The following is a 21,049-nucleotide window of genomic DNA, read 5'->3' on the forward strand; positions in this document are numbered from 1 at the left end:
GAATTTGTCAAGTCTCTGACCAAAACATGTTGACTTTTTCCCCTAGAGCCTCTAAAGAACTCAAAAAGTAAAGAAAAAAACTTCTGTGTGAATTTTGCCCTGACTGCATATAACAGTTTGAGTTCCAGCAGTAGAAACAGTGATTACATGAAACTCCATGCCTGTGTGGTTGAATAAAAACCCATATCACTCTGTCTATAACAATGGTAGGTTGCCTTTCAATGCTGCTACTATTTCTTCCTTTCAAGAAAGATTTCTCTCACTTTTCATAGTTGCTTTTCTATCTATGATCTGTGGTATCTGAACACAATTCAGCTTTCCAAAGTAATTTTATATTTTTTCAGTCATGGGGCTTGGACTCAGGGCCTGAGTGCTGTCCCTTTTTTTGCTCAAGGCTAGTGCTTTCCCACTTCCAATTTTCTGGTGGTTAATTGCAAATAAGACATGGACTTTCCTGCCCTTGCTAGCTTCAAACCTCAATCCTCAGATCTCAGCCTCTTGAGTAGCTAGGATTACAGATGTGAGCCACAGGGCATTTCCCACCATGAGGATATATCTATCTAAGCCTTCTGCATTCTAGCCAGACTCTCTTCTCCAACTAAGGGAATTTGTCCACCAGTTTTTGGGGAAGGGGGACAATACTAGGATTTGAGCTTGCTTGGCTTGCTTGCTCAGCTGGCCCTCTACCACTTGAGCCAGCAAGGGTGAGGCCCTAAGTTCAAATTCCAGAACCAGCAAAAAGACAAAGTACTTTGAAAAGTAGAAAGGACTACCAAGTGCAAAGCAGAATGTGTGCGCCAGCATTGGTCTACACTCTGTCCAGGGTTCTGCTCCAACTCTACTAGGATCATGGCTGCTCAGGAGGGGAAGATTGAGGAAGGGCAAAAGCCCTCTTTCCTTCTCTCATACTCTGAGATATTCAGCTATCATGGTTCCTTGAAGAGACAATGGCCATAAACACAAACTGTTACCTACCACCTACTTGGTTTCTTCCAAATGGAAGGAATTGTGCTTAAGCTTTACTGGTTACCTTAATCAAGACAGGTATTGGAGTTTTTCCACTCATTTGGGGATTCTCATTCAATTCTAATCTGGTTTCATAAAAATCTTCCTGTCTTAATGATCTCTTATTGCCGTGAAAATGTGGAACTTCAGCATCACTGGACATCATCTGACCTTTGTATCCCATAAAAACCTCAGCACTCTCCTGCAGGCTCAAAACAGCTTGGAGCCCTTTGAGACTAACAGAACCAATTATGGAAGCTTAAAATAGACTTCTATTATTTAAGGGGCTAACTTCCTACTACTTCAATACCGTGTCTGTTATTAACAGTGATCCTGAAACTACTCCACTGCAGTGAGAAAGTCAAATGAGGATGGAAAATACATGACTGCAGCATAATCTAAAGTTAGAAATTATAGAAAGAGCCTTGTTGAATTGACAGCTGCCAATACTCTGGGCCATTGATTCGATTCCCGTTACTTCACACTGCGGACATCTATAATGCTCCAAAAGATAAAACCAATGGAGTGCTTCACTGTTTTTTTTTTGGTGGGGAGGGGGAGGGCTGTTTGGCCTTTTAGTGTTGTAGACAGACACTATTAAAGGCTACAATGTGAGGAGCTGAGGGAAGTGGCTCATGCTTGTAATCCTAGCTATTCCAGAGATGGAGATTGGGAGGATTGATGTTCCAGGCCGGCCTGAGCAGAAAATTTATCAAGACCTTTTTTTCAACTCATAGCTGGGCACAATAGCATATACCTTTCGTCCTAAACTATGTGGGAGACTGAGATTGGGAGGATCTTTGCCCAGGTCACCCTGGGCAAAGATGTCCATGAGACTTGAACTCAGTTGAGGAAAGATGGATGCCATGGCATACACCTGTCATCCCAGAACCTAGCAGATGCCTAAAATAGGTGAATGGTGGTCAAGGTGCATGCTCAGGCATGAGATGAGACCTTACCTTAAAAATAACCAGTGAAAAATAAGGCTGGAGATCTGGCTCAGCAGTACAGCCCCTCCCTATCAAGCATGAGGCCCAGGGTTCAAACCCTGGTACTGCAAAGAAAATTTTACAACTACTGATCAGGAAAGAGGAGAAGTACTTGATAGGTCTTTGTACATAGAAATAGCCATTCTTTCAGCATAGTTGAAGGAAAGTTGTATATATTTGGCAAACTTATTGGTTAACTACTGTGTACTCTCATAACTATGCTGTGTTAGTCTAGGTTTGCAGGCACCAATTTCATCAAAGGATGTCCCTGACTTGAAGGAGCAAACTGGCTCTTGTGAAAACTATCAATCAGACTCTAACACAAAAATAAAAAGGGCCACAGTGACAGTTGCTACAAGGAGACTCATGGTATTGACTAGAATCCTAGACCTATTTCCCTGAGGATGCCTTGAGCCCAGATCTAGAGGGAAGGATGAAAACAGACAAAGCCTGGGAGAGGGGGAGGTAAGTGGGAGGCAAGGGTAGCAAGATCGTGAGGCAGGGACCATCTAAGCAAAGCTGGAGAAGATGCTTGAATGCATGTGTTATCATCAGTGCTTCCAAACCTGGTATAAATGGCTGCTGCATAAAGGCAGTCAATGAATGGACAGAATAAATCATCCTATCAGCGAGTAGATCCTTCACATGTAGGAATTTCCTCCTGCGGAGTCACCCTCTGCATTTTGATCTGTTCTGTAATCAAGTAGAGGGCTATAACCTTTCTGTTTTATGAACCCAACTCTGGATTTTAAGAGTCATAAATATTATAGTTAAGCAAGTAGGAATTAAATTTTCATGTTATCTTGTTGGGTTGCAAAACATCTGGCACCAGTAGTTTATCTTCTCTTCTGCAGGAAATTGAAACTTGCTTAGTCTTTATTATACTGACCATAAACATGTTGCAAATTATAATTTTATAGAGCCATTAGTTTTATTTGAGGGGTAATAAAAACTGGGTCATCCACTTACTTTTGACATTTACTGATTCTCTTACCCAATAAAATTCCATTTTTTCCTTGCCCTAAGTTCCTTTCGAATTCACCAACACAGCAAAAAAAAAAAAAAAACCATTCCAGCCAACGCTGACATGTTTCTTTGTCGATTATTCACATCACCGCACAAGCTGCTATTACTTTATATAGAGAAAGCGTTGTATCACCGTTTCCATTGTGATTATAAAAAGCAAGAAGAGTTCTGATCTGTGGCCTTACCTAGCAGCTGCCCCATTTGCCATCATGCTAACACATGCTTTTGGTCTGGACATAACTGAGTTTGAATTCCCACTACCAGTAACCCATTCTGTCAGTTACTTATTGTAACATTCTACTTTCTTTATGTTCCCGAGAACCTTCTCACACTAATTAAACTAGCAAACTTAAACTCCTTCAGCTTCCATTTTCACATCAGAAGAAAAGTAAGGCCTTGTGAAATACCATGTGTGGATGGCTGGATTGTGCATGGGAGAGAGGCCTGATGAAATACTTGTTGTCCTTCTGAAGCAGCCGGGGACAGCATCTCCTTAACTGTGTGGGTAATCCTATGACAGGAAGGCCTGTGCTATACCGCAGGCCCAATGTTGGTGTAATGGCTGGCCTGTAGTCAGACTTCAATACAATTTGGTTGAAGAATTCAGTGTTGAAAGGTGAAGAACTCCCAAGTTGTAAAGATTTATCTATTTGGGATTTGGGGAGGATGGTTATGAAATGACCCCCAGCTGTAAGAGGCAGCTCTAATCCCAGAAACTTATGTTAGAAATATTTATGGCCTGCCTGCTCTCTGGGCATATGAACATCTCAAGACATCTCAAGTACAAGGAAAGCCAGAGCAGGCGATAATTCCTCTCTCTTCTTTCTTCCACTCAGAATTCCATTCTGTAGTCTATACTCAGTTGCCAGATGCTTCTCCTTGGGGCTTGCAATTCTGAGAAGAGAACAAAGCTCCCTCTTTTTTTGGGGGTTAGTGATTTGAGGAAGGGGCACAGTTGCTCAAAGAGAGCCACCAATGGCGGCAACAGCAAGGTTGTTCTTGTTAGGCTATTTCTGAGATTGACACTTGGGTTGTAGTTTTTTACTTTTTGGCCCCTTAAATTCCTGTCTATTCTAAGCTTGGATTGCCTGGCCTGCCTATTGTTCTATGGTATCTACTGGTTTTCCAGTACTTCACTTGTCTGTAGTCAGTTAAGTGGGTTTTTAGGATCTGAAGCCAATGATTTAGATCTTAGTTCACAGCTCTTAGAAGTGCTTTCTTTTTCCCCAGGGCTAGTATTGAACCCAGGGTCTTCTCCATGCTAATCAAGCAGGTAAATAAACTATATCCCAGCTCTTAGAGATACATTTTAAGATCAATTTTATACAGTTTTCTAAATGCCTTCTTCAGGATGGTCAGTGTTTTTCATTATTCTTTGACATACTTAGCAATTGTATGAAATTGAATTCTAGATTCTTCAGAATTTTTTTTGCCAGTCCTGGGGCTTGAACTCAGGGCTTAGCCCCTGTCCCTGAGCCTCTCTGTCTTCAAGGCTAGTGCTCTACCACTTGAGCCACAGTGCCATTTCCAACTTTTTCTGAGTAATTTTTTGGAGATAAGGGTCTCACAGACTTTCCTGCCCAGGCTGGCTTCAAACCAAGATCCTTCAATCTCAGCCTCCTGAGTAGCTAGGATTACAGGCATAAGCCAACAGTGTCCAGCTTATTAATATAATAATTATTATTATTACTATTATTGCTTGTACCAGCATTTGAACACAGGACCTTATGATTGTATAGCTTAGGCTCTACTACTTGAGCCATATCTCCAACCAAGATTTTTTTTTTTGCTTGATGTTTTGGAGATGAAGTCTCAAAGACTAAACCTTAATTCCCTGGACCTGAGCCTCCTAAGTAACTAAAATTTCAGGCATGAGCTTACTGGCACCTACCCCAAAGTTGAATTATGTTCTAACGATTCCTGCTCTCTGCATTTGTTTCCATCTTTCCCAATCCTTAAGATTGCTTACTTGCTCACCAGCTCTTTTTTTCCTCTCCAACTTTTATTGTGCATGAGCTACATACCAACTGTTATGCTGGGGACGTGAATATGAAGATGAATAAGACAAGGTCACTGCTAGGTACAGATGACCATTGAACGAGTGAGATGCTAAGTAGATTCGTACCAAGCTGCCATGTTTCTCAGTCAAGGCGAGCATGAGGGAGGCATAGAGTCATTATGTTGAATGATTTGTGTCAGTACAGTGGTGACTCCTTTATTCTGTAATGTTCCCAATTTCCCCAGGTGAGCCAGGCCTTGTGAGGTACTGCTGGGCTGTACTGGGAATCTCTCCTATTGCTCTCTCATACAATAAACACATTTGTGGAGGTGTGACCTGTCTACACCTGTGTGTGTGTGTGTGTGTGTGTGTGTGTGTGTGTGTGTGAATGAGTGACAATACTGACTTTGTAGTCCCCAGACAACTGGAAGGACACTGGGAAATGAATAGCTAGAATCACCCAAGACTGTTAAAAGTAGCACAGAAGTGACAAAGACATAGTGGCTTCTTTGAACTACATTTTTCCCCTCATGTTACTGCCTTCCCTCTGAAGCACACGGGCACACTTTCCCTTCCATGCTCACTGCGGCCTACAATCCATCATTGCGAAGAGCAGCCTTAGAAATGGCACCCAGATACAGTTTCTTTTCTCCTTCTCACTCAGAAAGAGCAGCTGGATGGGGTGGGGAGGGAGATTGCATTCAGGTTAAAGGAGTAGAAATAAGAAGCCATTGTCTTCCTTCCCTCTTGAAGATGCTGAGCCTCCTAAGGTTACTTGGTTTTAAAATAGACTAAGGCCCCTTGGCTTGCACTGAACATTAATATTATATACTCAGTCAAAAAGCCAGAGGATTTTTAGTGAGAGCTAACAAAGGAAAACATGGCTGAGGCAGGCTTCGTTGGGTGAGTGAAAGTCCTAGGCTCATAAACACACTTTGTGAAGGTAGTACTGTGGTGTGCTAGGACTTAAAATTTATAATTCCCATGCCAGGTGCTGGTGGCTCATGCCTGTAATCCCAGTTACTCAGAAGGCTGAGATCTGAGGATTATGGTTCAAAGCAGCCCAGGCAGGAGAATCCTTAAGACCCTTATCTCCAATTAACCAACAGAAAACTGGAAGTGGTACTGTGGCTCAAGTGATAGAGCGCTAGCCTTGAGCTAAATAGTTCAGAGACAGCGCCCAGGCCTAGAGTTCAAGTCCCATAACCAACACCCCCCCCAAAAAATTGTGTGATTCCCCTGATTATATGAGTTGACAAGAGAACTGTTGAATTTTTCTCAGGCAAGACTTCAGTATTCAATATTATGACTGGAAACTAGAAATGCCCAGAATTTCTAGGGCAATCCAACAGTCCAGGAGAATTGCACAAAGCTGTTCCTTGTATCTTGACACAGGTATAAGATAAGAGAGCACCCAGGAGAAATGCTATTTCCTCCTTTTGGTCTGTAATCCTAACTACTCCGGAGGCTGAGATCTGAGGATCGACGTTCAAAGCCAGCCTGGACAGGAATGTCCATGAAACTCATATCTCCAGTCAACCACCAGAAAGCCAAAAGTAGAGCTGTAGCTCAAACTGGTAGAGCACTAGCCTTGAGCACACACACACACACACACACAAATAAGTTTTCCACTTAAAACAACTCAGTACCTTTTATTAACCAACCACCATGTTCACTAACCACTCAGAGTTCCCATCATCTTAGCTCACAGGTAACAGGAGTTTCTTAGCAGCCCTGGCTTAGTCATTTGACTAACACTGAGTACAAAGTCTATTTTTTTAATGGAACTCTTCAGGTGCATCCTATTTTTCCCCAAGTTAAGGGTCTGATTCCCTGCTAATTTCAGTAGCTAACCAACAGTAAAATGTCAGGCAGGTCTCCAGGTGCCTATGGCTGTAGTTTGGGGACAGAGTATTGTCTGGTTTCAGCTCTGAAAAGTGTTTCCACACCAGACCTGCAGCTTCCTTTTGGATCTTCTCATGGAGTATGGAGGGAGACAGTGTGAGTAATAGCCACAGTAATTCTGTGCTTTCCAGAATCCAAGATGAGGATTTTGTCCATATGAAAAAGAAATCCACCCTTCTTTCTTTTTAATGCAATTTGACAGCATGAATTCAAATGGAGGCTTCCTAATTAGAAAGAGATGAACCCCCCCGAATCTGTACCAACAGCTCCCTTAGCTACTGTAATTAGGGGCCCATGATTCCATTTCTGCTTCTCTGGAGAGGACAGGGGGCTTTTTAATTGGGGCTATTAGAAGTTCTCTTTCCACAGTGACACCCTCTGCAAAGCAAAGACTCCGGCAGAAGCCATGCCCACTCTGCAATTACTTCCTGCAGTTCTGAGGAATAATGGTATCTTGTCTCATTTCAAAACAAATCTGAGACTTTTATTCCTCATTGCTTTCTCTCCTCTGCCTACTCACCCGAGTTTCTTCTTACCAATTAAGCCAACTTTCCATTATTTAAGGAGGTCGTTTTGATTGCAACTGTCCTCGGATAATAAGACATATTAAGCTGGATTTCATTTGCCTGGGGTTCCTTTATAGCAGATACAGGGCTGATGTAAATGAGCTGAGATCTTGAGCTGACTCTCTACTGAAATGATACAGCATTGGAATTTCCTGAGCATGCTCCCTGTGCAGACAGCCGAACTCACCTGGAATAACCCACGCAGTCAACGCCCTTCGTTTCTCAGAATCACCTCCTCCAAAGAGACCAGCCATAGACTTGCAATTATCACCTATTCCAAGAAAAGAAATGAAACGTTCAGATGAGAAACAAGCTTATTCTTACCACATAATTCCTGGGTGGACACAAGGGTCACAAGGAGCAAGAGCCATTCACAGCAAGATGTGGAGTAAGGAGTTGTCAAGAAGGTTTCCCTATTCCATTTTGTCCCATCTTCTAAAATCTGTGATTTCTCCGCTACCATAGATACCATTCTTTCTCATGCTCTGTGAAATGTACCTTGCTCAAGGCTGGTCCTGGCATAAAAGTTTTAGAGAGTCCATCTCACTCAAAGGCACAGGCCTTTATCCCAGCTACAGGAGAAAACAATAGCTGGGCAAAGTGGCATGTGCATATCATCCAAAGTGTCATGGGAAGCACAGGAAGAAGACTCTAAGCGAAGGCTGGCCCAGGCATACAGAAAGACCCTACCTCAAAAATAACCAAGGCCAGAAGGGAAGCATGGAAGCATAGCTCAAGTGATAGAGTACCTGCCTTACAGGCTACGAGGTCAACCCCAATACACCCAAAAATATCAGAGACAAGACTTGATAGAAAACTGTTCTCAAAACTATCTGCAACAAGTTCTTAGCCAAAAGAATGAAGGGTCTTCTTATTCAAGCCTAGAAACAAGCTCTTGTTCTGCTACTGAAACAATCTGGTAATAAACTTAATAAGAACTTTGGAAATAAGCAATCACCATAATGCTACTACTCTTTACTGAGAGCTAACTCTGCACTAGACACTATGTTTAACGTCTTCAATCACCTCTTTTTCCTTTTTATTTTTGGCTGCTTGGATTTGAACTCGGAGCCTCGCATTTTCTAGGTAGGCACTCTACCATTTGTGCAAAGCCCCAACCCCTTTTGCTTTAATTACTTAAGAATGTTTTTAGTTATCTTTCTGTAGTTGTACAAAGGGGTTTTAATTCAACATATCAATTGGTTTTTAATTGTTGTTATTATAAAGCTGATGTACAGAGAGGTTACAGTTACATAAGTCAGGTAATGAGTACATTTCTTTTGGGATGATGTCATCCCTTCCTCAATTAGGTTTAGGGTGATTTTTTTGTTTTTTTGTTGTGTGTTGTTGTGGTTTTGGTTTTGGTTTTTTGTTTTTTTTTATGTCAGTCATGGGGCCTGAACTCCGGGTCTAGGCGCTGTCCCTCTACTCTTCAGCTCAAGTCTAGTGTTCTATCACTTGAGCCACAGCACCACTTCCAGCTTTTTCTGCTTATTTGGTGCTGAGGAATCGAACCCAGAGCCTCATTCATGCAAGGCAAGCACTCTACCACTGAGCCACCTTCCCAGTCCTGTTTTTGTTTTTGTTTTGTTTTGTTTGTTGGTCATGGGGCTTGGACTCAAGCCCTGGAGGCTGTCCCTGAGCTCTTTTGCTCAGGGATAGTGCTCTACCACTTTTAGCTACAGCTCCACTTCTGGTTTTTCATGGTTAATTGTAGACAAGAGTCTCATGACCTTTTCTGCCCAGTCTGTCTTTGAATGTCGATCCTCAAATCTCAGCTGCCTTGATAGCTAAGATTACAGGTGTGAGTTACTCGTGCCTGGCATCAATTAGTTTTTAAATAAGTATTTATACCTGGGCTACACTGGACTTTGATCCTCCTGTTTATACTTTGTGAGTGGTTAGGATGACAGGCATGAGGCACTGTGTCCAACTTTATTGGTTGAGACTGAGTCTTTCCCAGAATGCCTCGGACCACCATCTTCTCAATCTCTGTCTCCTAAGTAGCTAGGAATACAGGCCTGAGCCACCACACCTAATTACAGAAGCTCTTTGTTTCGATCCTTAACTGAAGAAGAAGAGCATATTTAGCTATGTTAACTTGCTCAAAGTCTATAGCTAATTAAGGTAGTACTGAGACTCTCACATCTGTCTTTAAAGCTATTCTTAAGCTGATGCATTTTAAGAGATCAACTACTCATATTATAAACTGTCCATCAGACCTTACATTCAGCTAGTGTATGCTGACATACACACCAGTATCATCATGCCGCTCTCTGACAATCCACTCTGGTGGGTGCCTATGGCAAACTACTGAGAGAGAGAGAGAGAGAGAGATCTGTAGATAGATAGATCTATAGGTATATAGAGGGGGGGAGATCCTTTAAGACCAGGTCTAAATATGTAGTCCAAGCTAGCTCAAACACAATATCTTCCTGTCTCAGCCTCCTGTGTACTATGATTATAGACATGTAACATCACACCTGGCTTTGTTAAATATTTTTAACATTGTTCTTATTGTCCTGACTTCCAGTTATATCTGCTAAATCTTCTCTTTCCAGGATCTACTGACACCCATTCTTGTGTGTGTGTCTGTGTGTCTGTGTCTGTGTGTATTGTTAGGGATTGATCCCAGAGCATGGCGCCTACTAGGCAAGTGCTTTAACAGTTAGAGGGGGGAGGGGTACTAGCACCTCTCTCCCTCTTCACACACACACACACACACACACACACACACACACACACATTAAAATTCCACTCATACTTACCATCTGGGGCCACTCTGCTCAAGATTGTTAACTGAAGCTGTCACCACTTCCTAGCCTTCTGCCTCTTTTCCCTGACCTCCTTGAAGCCCCATTCAACTTCTTATTCACCCAGTCTTCCTTATCCTCCCATTCACTTCTCTGGATAAGAAAGATACATGACTGCTGGTGCTGGGTCTTCTGGATTATCTAAATTTTCCCTCTATTTCTTGGAGTACCTAAAAATCACCATGTACCCGTAGTAGGTATACAGCAAATGATACATTGAATGAAAAGAAAATGTAGTCCACAGAGAAGTTCTTTGACTTACAATAGAACCTCTTACACGAAGGATTTCTTTCTCAGTACTCACTCTGCCACTTCCGGCCTGTTCTGTGACCTTCAAGTACTTTGTAGATAATGAAGAGGATCAAAAGTATGAAAACTAATAGAACTAAAATGTACCAAGTGATCTTCATGGCGCAAGTGACATCTGTGAAGAAAACAACGTATGATAAAAATACAATAAAAGGTAAAGCAGATAAGGGGCAACATGGGGGTACATTCCCTTCCTGGGGAAGCTGAGGGTGTAGCTTTACTCATCACGAGTTACTTGCTGCCTTGAGTTCCTTCCTGATGTATTAAATGAGGGTTTTAAATAAGGAAGCTGGCCCAGGTGGCTTTCAGGGATTTATTTAGTTCCAAAATTCTAGCATTCCTTTCTCATACAAGCAATGCTGATATGAGTTTCCCTGTCAGTGCCATCACTAGATCAAGACTACCACACAGCAGTCTCAGAACCAATCGGTGGAAGTGATGGCAAGCACGATGAAGAAGACTGAGGCCTATGAGGGGCCAGGACAGGTGAGTGATCAGACCCTCTCCTCACCAGGTAAGAGATGTTCAGTTGTTTACAGGCCTATGGTCAGGTCACAGTGAACATAACAGTTTCCCTGGTCTAAATTCAACCAAGATATGGTATAAACTCAGAAAGAGGGAGCCATCCAGCAAATAATAAAGTATGGTTTCCCTTGGCTGTATGAAAGACACACTGGCTAGCAGACCCAGGGACCAAAGATTCAACATGGATGACCACAGCTAGTTCAGGACACAGTCATGTACAGACTTTGTAAGCCCCTCTGTGTACCTTCTTTCTTGCTCTGAACCAGGGAGAATCAAGTCCTTTGTCAAGATCTTTTCAGATCCTCTTCCATGCCCCCCGACACTCACATTCTATTATACCCCTCACTGTAGTAACTGTAGGGCTCTAGGCAAACTAATCACAGGAGAAATTTCTCTAAAGTCACAGTTTACCTAAAAAGGGCATAAAATGACATTTGTGTTTGCTTTAAATGCCTTATTTCTAAAAGAACTTCTAAAAGAATTAAGCTTTAGAGAAGCATTCTAAAGCAATATATAAGCTTCCTATGGTTGACATGTCGAAAAACACAGCAACTTGCTCTTTCATAGCACCTGTAGCTCTGGAATGTGTGTGTGTGTGTGTGTGTGTGTGTGTGTGTGTGTGTGGTGTTTATGTGTGTGTCTTCCTCTCCTAGATATTTAAATTGGTCTAGCTCTGTCCCCAGTGCCTGGCACATGATGTGACATTCAGAAGGCATTCATTAAATAAAGGCATCACAAAATGCTAAGAGTAGACCTTATGGATGAAATGCACATGACTTTGCACAAAGGACTGAGTGAAGTCATTCAGAGTAGTGTGAGTAGGAAGCTAATCAGCCTTAAGCAGAAGTAAGACATATGTAAAATTTATTTGTCTGCTTTTCCTAGAATCATCTAGTGACCTTAAGTGCCTAATCTTGATGGTGTTATATATCAAAAAGCTCCCTTTATCTAGGTCTGGTTCTCAGTTCTGAGAGAATATGCTAAGTCAACTCAAAACCAAATATAATAACACATGGCAAAGAACATGAACCTCTACCCCTTGATATCCATGTGTGATGACTTTACATCACACACAGCTAATAGACGGGCCTGAAATCATTCCTGGGATCAGAGGACCTTCATAATTCATCTCAAATCATGGCCCATAGAGAATAACTCTTCCCAGATGAAGACTGAAACCCATAAACAGCTCATTTTTAAAAAGAAAAAAACACATAAAAAGACTAAGATGCCTTCAAGTCTTACTATTTAATCACTAAAATTCTTCAACTTGGGTAAATGTGATAGGCCTTCTTTATCTATCTCTGATTTCTTCTTTTTTATTATAACTTTATTGGACTTACTTTTTACATCCATTTCTAGATGCAAATAAATGTGAATACAATTGTCAGCATATTCCACAGTTCTACAAGTATGGTTTAAGGACTCTTCCTGGGCTGGCTCCTTCTCCATAATTGTTGTGGTTCCAGTGTGAGTTTTTAGGTTGCAGCTTGTGTTATATTCTTCCAAGTTGTCAACAATAGGTGTTAGGGTGACATTAAAATGTTGACAAGGTGCATAAAAGTCACTGTCTTTTACTGCCATTGATCCTTTTGTGATAAGACCTAGGAAAAGATTAAAAAATTGACTTGCAAAATAGTAACTACACAAGAAAACATAATTCAACATGAATTCTACTTCTTTCTATATGAGAATATAGAGACAAGAGATGCCCACATTGAAAATAATTGTAAAAATGATTTCATACTTCAAGATTACAAAAAAGCCAGGCAAAGATAGGGCTGAAATAGGAATGTAACCTGTAAAGAAAAACATAGACTCACAGGATGAATCATAGTTTCCAAAAGCATTCACAATACTTTCCAGCTCATATGACTGTTGCAAGCACTGCAAACTAGAAGCTTTGTCTCATAGCTCTAGAGGCTGGAAATGTAAGGCCACGGTGCGGGCAGGCTTGGTTTCTTCAGGGTATGAGGAAAAATCTCTCAGCCTCTCATGAAAGAAAATATTGCCAGATTGCTGGCAATCACTGGTATGTGTTGCTTTGTAGACTCCAACCTTGTTTTTTGTTTTTGTTTTTGTCAGTCATGGGGCTTAAACTCTGTGCCTGGGCGCTGTCCCTCAGCTCTTCAGCTCAAGGCTAGCACCCTACCACTTGAGCCACAGCGCCACTTTCGGCTTTTTTCTGCTTATGTGGTGCTGGAGAATTGAACCCAGGGCCTCATGCATTCAAGGCAAGCACTCTACCACTGAGCCACCTTCCCAGCCCTCCGACCTTGTTTTTTGCCTTCCTCTTCACTTGGTGTATGCCCTGGTATGTCTCTGTACTGGAATGCCTTCTCTTGTAAGCTGGAAATTATGGCTCGTGCCTGTAATATTACCTACTCAGGAATATGAGATCTTAGGACTATAGTTTAAAGCCAGCATGGACAGAAAAGTTCATGAGACTTTACCTCCAATTTAGTAAAAACAAAAAACAATGCAAGACACAATGTTGAAAATTACAAGTTCCAGGGTGGCGGAGTAAGGAGTTGGGGAGGTGGGAAGGGAAGGGATGATTGGGGAAAAACAAAGGAGGGGGTAACAATACTCAATAGGAAATGTACTCATTACCTTACTCTTGTAACTGTAATCCCTCTGTACAGTATATTTGCAATAAAAAATACATATTTTAAAAAAGAAGTTGGAGGTGTAGCTCAAGTGATAGAGTATCAATCTTGAGTGGAAAAAAGCTAATGGATAGTGCCCAGGCCCTGAGTTCAAGCCCAAGCACAGGAAATAAATAAATAATCAGACATATTGGTCGAGGGCCATCCTAAACAAAATTGTATGTAGAATGACTATTTCTAATATCATTATTTTTAAATATTGGTGGCTAAGACTTCAATATCTAAAATTTGGAAGGACACGATTCAACATAAAGCATATTATTCTAAAACTTTGCTACACCCATAAGTAGGTGCCATTTCATTCCTTCCCCTTTGACCCTGAGAGGGGTTAAGACTTACAATCCATCAAATGCACAGCTAATAGCACTGTGAAACTAAGCCAGACAAAAACAAAGAAGTGATTTCCATTTTGTTCTTTGGAACACTAACACAGTAGTAGCCTTGAGTCACTATGAAACTGTCTGACCATCAAAGTCATCTTGCTGTTGAAAAACCCCAAATGAGCACAAGTGCAATGATGACATCATAAATGACAGCAGAGTAAAAGGGCTACCTGTGGCATGGGAGGGAATAATTGTAAGCTAGATTCCTGATGAAGAGTTAATATCTAAAATATAAACACTGTTGATAGGAATGTAAAATAAAATTTTTGATAACATAAGTTATCAATAAAAATAGAGCTACCATATGCTCCCATGCAATACCATTTCCTGGTATATATCCAAAAGAATTGAAATCAGATCTCAAAGAGAGAGCTCTGCTCCCATATTCGTTGCAATGTTATCCACCATAGCAAAGATAGGGAAACATCCTAAGTGCCCATTGATAGATAAATAGATAAGGAAATTTGCCAGGTACATGCACACAACCACCACACATGTGTACACTTGCATGCACACTCACACAATGTTATTTAGCCTTGACAAAGAAAGAAATTCTGTCACTGTAGCAACATGAATGAACTCAGGGGACAGTATGCAAAATGAAGTAAGTCAGACACAGAGAAAATACTGCATGATTCTCCTTATCTGCAGCATCTAAAAAAGCCAAAGTAGAGCTGGGAATGTGGCTTAGTGTAGAGTTCTTGTCTAGCATGTAAGAAGCCCTGGTTTGATTCCTCAGGAACACATAAGCAGAAAAAGTTGGAAGTAGGGGTTAGGCTCAAGTGGTAGAGTATTAGCCTTGAGCAAAAGAAGGTCAGGGACAGTGCCCAGGCCCCAGGACTGGAATGAATAAGTAAATAAATAAACAAATAAATAAATAAAGTGGCCAAACTATTAGAAACAGCAATTAGAATAGGGGTTGCTAAATGTGGGGGGTGGTAAAGGAAAAATGGGGAGCTGCTAAAGGTTATATAGTTTCAGCTATGGGAGAGATCAAGTTTTAGGGCTCTGCTGTCTATACTGTTAACAATATGGAACTCTACACTTCGAATTTTGTTGAGACTAGACATCATGATAAGTGTTCTTAGCAAAATAACAGAACTAAGAGACCACTTATAGAAAAACTTCTGAGATTTCATGAAGAGAGAGATGCCCACTTATTGCAGGCTACTCTGCTTCCCTCTGTTTCAATCTCTGCCACTGTCTAACACCAAAAAGATCAAACACCCCAGGCAGAAATGCCCAACTATGTCCATATGCCCGTTCTGGATTTCCTTCCAAGGAGAAAGAGGCAGGCAGGCAGGCAGGCAATGTACATTACAATAGTATTTTGAAAATAGATCTTTTGTTATCGATAATCAACCTAACCTAAAAACAGTCCTGTGATACCATTCATCCAAAGTCACACTACTGAGTGTGTCAGTGGCACTGGATTTTTAACAGAATAAGTTAATTCACACTTGGGAAGTTTTATTCTCCCCTCCCCGCCCCCGCCATCCCCCTTCCAATTCAGTTTGGGTTTACCTTTTGACAATTGTTCCTTAGAAACGAAATCCTTGTTTCCTTTGGATTCACAAACCAAATACAGGGAGCACGTTGTAAATTTACTTGTGATGTTTTGGCAAGCCTTAGTGACATTTGGGAAATTGGAATATTTTGGAAAGATTCCCATAAGAGTCTGGTTTTCCCTTATTGGTAGCAGGAAAGTCACAGAAGAAAAATTTAAAGACAGTGAATATGTGAAATTAGAGAGTACACACACTTCCAGACAGGATAGCTCCAGTGTTGTTCCTGTTAAAAAAAAAAAAAGAAGAAGAAGAAGAAAGAACTAAAAAGTACTTTCTTTACTGTGGAATATTTGAGGCTTGGGCATTTAAATATACAATAAGATTTCTTTCTTTCTTAGTAATATTTTTAGCTTATTCATGACAAGATTTTGTTTTGACAAGATTTTGTTTTTACATGAGTTAGTATCTTAGCATCTACTTCATTTATTTCTTTTTAAAACTCATCAACATTTCCTTAATTTTCAGAGGAAGTTATCTATTAGAGGAATACTTGGAGATCCTAGCATTTTTACCAGTCTCTGTTTTGGAAGTTTTTCAACAGCCAGCCCTTGGGTTTTCTGAATCCATCTGTTCCAAAATAAACATATCAATTGCATAGAGTTATTTCTCTGTAGTTTCCCACATTATTTCTCTGTGGTTCCTAACCCCACTGTAACAAATTGCCACAGTCTGAGTAGCTTGAAATAAGAAAAACTCATTCTCACCCACTTCTGGAAAATAGTTCAACACAGGTTACATTTGACTGAAATCAAGACATCTGCAAGACGATGATCCAGCTGCAAGCTGTAGGAAAGAAGCGATTCCTTGGCCCTCCCCCAGTTTCCCGTGGTTGCCAGCATCCTTTGGCTTCTGGCCTAACACTTCAAGGCCTGGCCATTGTTTCTGGGTCACCTTGACTTCTTCTCTGTAACTTTCTTTTACTCTTCTGCCTACACTAATTCTCCCTTTTCCTCTTCCTTATAAGAATATTTGTGATTGGAATTAGTGCTCACAAACGTTTGTTTTTTACAAAAACCAGTAGGGATGCTGTGTCTCAGGTGGTCGCGTGCTAGCCTTGAGCACAAAGAGGCTCAGAGAGAGTACCCAGGCCCTGAGTTCAAGCCCCATAACAGACCAAAAAAAAAGTGAAATTTAATCAGGTTATTGCTATATTTTAGATTTGGAATGTCTCCCAAAGGCCCACAGTCCCCCAAATGACCCCCTTAGGCAGCAGGTTGGCAATGTTGGGATGTGATGGAATCTACGAAAGGTAAGGTTTAATGAGAGATCTTAGGTCATTGTAGGTGTGTCCTCAGAGGGTGGAATGGAACTCTAGCTTCTTTCTTCCTTTTTTGATCCCATCTGTGAGGTGAGCTGCCTTTTCTGCCAGGCACTCTGTCCTGATTATCTGTATCAACACAGACCCAAATAGATACAAACCTCCAAAATGCTGAGCAAAACTAACTCTTCTCTTGACAAACTGATTAAGCTCAGGTATTTGTTACAGTAGTAGAAAGCTGACTACAGATAAGCATCACATATGGGGATTATGTGTATAACAAAAGAACACTGAGTTCAGAAACCACAGAGACTCTGATACTGTGTCTGTCTCAAGCCAAGGCACTGGGACAATTTTCTTCATCTGCATGAAATGAAAGGAATAACTCTGGGTTTCATGGTTAATAACTCTGCTATCAACCACATGGATTTATAAGAGTATCGAGGGGTATTTTACCTATAAAATGCTTTTGATATTTGTGTGCATAAATGTGTGCATATTATTTAAAATGTAAACCTATATTCCAAAGTAAAAATTAAATATTTATTCTTTAGCTAGGAAAGACTCTTCTGTAACTTAATACAAATAAGCAAAGCTCACTATGAAAAAAATGAGAAGCAAAAGGTAAGCCAATTCAACAGTTATACTTACTAAACATTATATTAGAAATGAATTTTACAAAACTGGGAGAAAATTAGGAAGTGACATGGTTCAAAAAGAAACGTTCTCATCTCTGATTTATGTAACTGTAACCCTTCTGTATATCACCTTTATGATAAAATTTAAATTAAAACAAATGAGAGTCCTCACAAAGCTATAATGATCAGAAAGAAACAGGAAATAGATCTTCAGTCATTTGTTAGCAGGAGGAAATAAGTCAAAGGGCCAATTCCACCTTTATGTGGCTTATTTACCATCTCTCGTAGCCATAGGAGACAAAATGTTTGACAACTGCTAATAAAAACAAGAAACACAATAAAAGAGTATTTCATTACTTCATCTTAGTGCACACTTAAAGTCAAACTAGTGATTGATATTAAGCTATTTTTAATTGGTGGAATTCATATTTTAATAGCTGTCCCTAAGTGTTTACTTACTGGTAATTTTTATTATTATTTAATAAACTCAGTTTCTAGCCCTCTATATTTGAAATTGCTTGTGGAATAATTTGCATATAATTTGCAGCTATAAAGAAATTTCAAAATCGAGTAGTTATAAGGTCTTTGAGAGGAAATGGAATTTTACTCAAGTATACAATTTTAGTCTTTCTAACATAGTTATAGTCAAAGTCATAACCAAATTACAACTGTTATGAAAATATTGCCTTCAGTAATAATGTCGAAGGAAGGAGAAAGAAAAGCATCATCTGAAGGAACTCTGTAAATTTTTTTTGCTTTTATAATATTACTAAACCCCATGAAAAACTTATTTCTTTCCATCTTTCCATTTTCCTTACTAGCCTTTTCTAGCTTATGAAAATTTCAGTTTCTTCAATTTATATTGCTACAATGTGACCTAGAGAGGTATGGAAGACAATTTAACTGTCAGTATTGCAGTCTCCTTCTTCAATAGATGACCAACTGGGTTTTCTGGAATTGATAGTATGTCCTTTATATTTAACTATCAGTACCTTTTATTATGGTTTTCAACCTTGGTTTTAAATAATTCCATCAGAAAAGAAATAAATACAGAATGTATCCTTTCCAGGAAAGGATAATAATAATTCTTCTCAAGCCACTTTTGGTCATTGGGTGGACTATATGTCCTCATCTCCATAAACCAAGATTTATGAATTTAACTACTACCATTAATATTACTGGGAGTCTGACATCTGAGTTCTCACCCTGGGAGATAGAGGACAGACATCCCAGAATTACTTCAGGACTGGAGCTATGACCTCTTAGAGGAAGGACCCAAGACACTAAAGAGAGTTAGGAAACTACATGAAAATAGAGGACAAAATCAATTGCTTTTTCTTATTTTATTTTGCCAAGCCTGAGGCTTAAACTCAAGGCCTGGGCACTGTCCCTGGGCTTCTTTGTGCTCAAGGCTAGCAAAAAAGTGGTGCTAGCCACGGAGCCACTTCCAGCTTTTTCTGAGTAGTTTATTGGAGGTAAGAGTCTCACAGACTTTCCTGCTCAGGCTGGCTTTGAACCACAATCCTCAGATTTCAACCGGTGTAGCTAGGATTACAAGTGTGAGCCACCAGGTACCAGCTTATTTTTCTTTTTAAAGAAAAGCAAATAAGACAAAAGAAATACCAACTATCTTACTTATATAGTCTTTCCCTCCCCCCGCCCCAGAGCTGAGGACCAAACTCAGGACCTTGCTCTCACTAGGCAAACACTCCTCCACTGAACTAAATCCCCAACCCCATAACTATCTTATTTTATTTCTGAACTTCTATTATAAAAATATATGCATTCATAAGATGTATTATGTCACTTAAAGATGAATGAAAATAAACAAATGCCTGTGTACTTATTGCCCAGATTAGTACATTTTAGAACTATCCACATCTAGGTATGAATAGATGGTGTGTTTTTATTGTGCTAGTTCTAGGATTGGAACACAGGGCCCAGGTACTGTCCCTTGGCTTTTTTTTGCTCTTTTTCCACTTAAGCCACAGCTATACTTCAAGCTTTTTGGTGGCTATTTAAAAATAAGAGTCTCACTGCTTCTTCTGCCTGGGCTGACATGGAAATGCAATCCTCAGAACTCAGCTAGGATTGCAGGCATGAGCCACTGGCATCCAGTTTCTTTTTGCTTTTTTTATGTTTTAGACATGTTGATACATATAGCTGTAGTTAATTGTTTGTGGTATTCTTATGGAATACCATATATTCACACCATAGTTATTATTCATTTTGACAGTGAATAATTGGGTTGTTTCCATGGTTTAGCTGTTATGAATAATGCTGCTATGAACTGTAATTTTTATATGTTGCTGATAGGAATGTAAAATAGTACAACTTACTTTAGGGAACAGATTTTCATTTCTTATAAGTTAAATAGCATACTTTCTGTAGAACCCCAAAATTCTACTCCAAGGAATGTACTACACAAGAGAAATAGAAACATATATCCATACACAATGAGATGCCTGAAGATGAATTTTTAATGGTAGTTTTAAAGATTTATAAGCGCCAAGAACTGGAAACGATCCAAATTTTCAACATCTAATGATTATACAAGCAACTTCGAACATATCCATGCAATGGGTATCACTCGGCCAAAAAGAAAGGAAGCAGACGGAACAGTATGATGAATTCTAAAGGCATTAGGCCAAGTCAAAGAAGCCAGCCACAAGTGACTACGTACCACATGTCTCCATGGGTAAGCAACTGCTAACATGCAGTGTGTTGGCCTAGAGAGAAAGCTCTTCTGTAAAGGAGCAACAGGGGAATTTTACAAGTGATGGAAAGTTTTATATTTTAATTTTAGTGGAAATGACACTGGTGCATACACTTGTGAAAAATTATCAACTTATACCCTTCAAATGGAAGCATGTCGAGAAGTGTCTGTTCAAATCTTTTGCCTACTTTTCCCCTTTGGATTATTTGTGCTCTTGTTATTGAATCTTAAAAAAGTATATTCTATGTTTTGGATCTTAACTTCTTTTTTTACTAGGTGTCTGGCTTGCAAATGTTTTCTCCTGTTTTTGTTTTTAACCTTATTGATTGCTCACTGTAAAGAAGCCTTTTAGTCTGAGGCAATTCCATTTGGGTTTGGTTTTGCTTTTGCTTTTTGCTCATACCAGGGTTTGAACTCGGGCCCTTGTGCTTGCTCAGATGGCTTGTTCAGCTGGCACCCTACAATTTCAGAGATGGCTCCAACTTGGATTTTTGCTAGATATTTTGGAGATAGAGTCTCTTGGACTTTTCTGCTTATGTTGCTTCAACCCACAACCACTTGGATCTGACTGACGCCTAGCTTTCACTTTGGGGATCTATACAAAAATCATTGCCTAGATTAATCAAGGAATTTTTCTTCTATGTTTTCTTTTTCTTTTTTCTTTTTTTGGGCCCAGATGC

The 21,049-nt window shown here is 40.1% G+C and overlaps 1 protein-coding gene across 3 annotated transcripts in view; it reads right to left on the reverse strand.

The window, feature by feature from the left end:
• Tmem156 (transmembrane protein 156) overlaps window positions 1–21,049 on the reverse strand; it is an 88,020-nt gene that overhangs the window by 60,933 nt on the left and 6,038 nt on the right. For all 3 annotated transcript variants that reach the window (XM_013009124.1, XM_013009122.1, XM_013009121.1), the window contains exons 2-5: window positions 15,714–15,980; window positions 12,481–12,741; window positions 10,608–10,727; window positions 7,678–7,761 (exon numbers count right to left, since the gene is read on the reverse strand). In XM_013009124.1, coding sequence (XP_012864578.1) covers window positions 7,678–7,761; window positions 10,608–10,727; window positions 12,481–12,741; window positions 15,714–15,980 — 732 coding nt within the window. The remainder of the gene's footprint in view (window positions 1–7,677; window positions 7,762–10,607; window positions 10,728–12,480; window positions 12,742–15,713; window positions 15,981–21,049) is intronic.

This window comes from Dipodomys ordii, unplaced genomic scaffold (assembly GCF_000151885.1).
Source record: "Dipodomys ordii isolate 6190 unplaced genomic scaffold, Dord_2.0 Scaffold8, whole genome shotgun sequence".
Lineage (NCBI taxonomy): Eukaryota > Metazoa > Chordata > Mammalia > Rodentia > Heteromyidae > Dipodomys > Dipodomys ordii.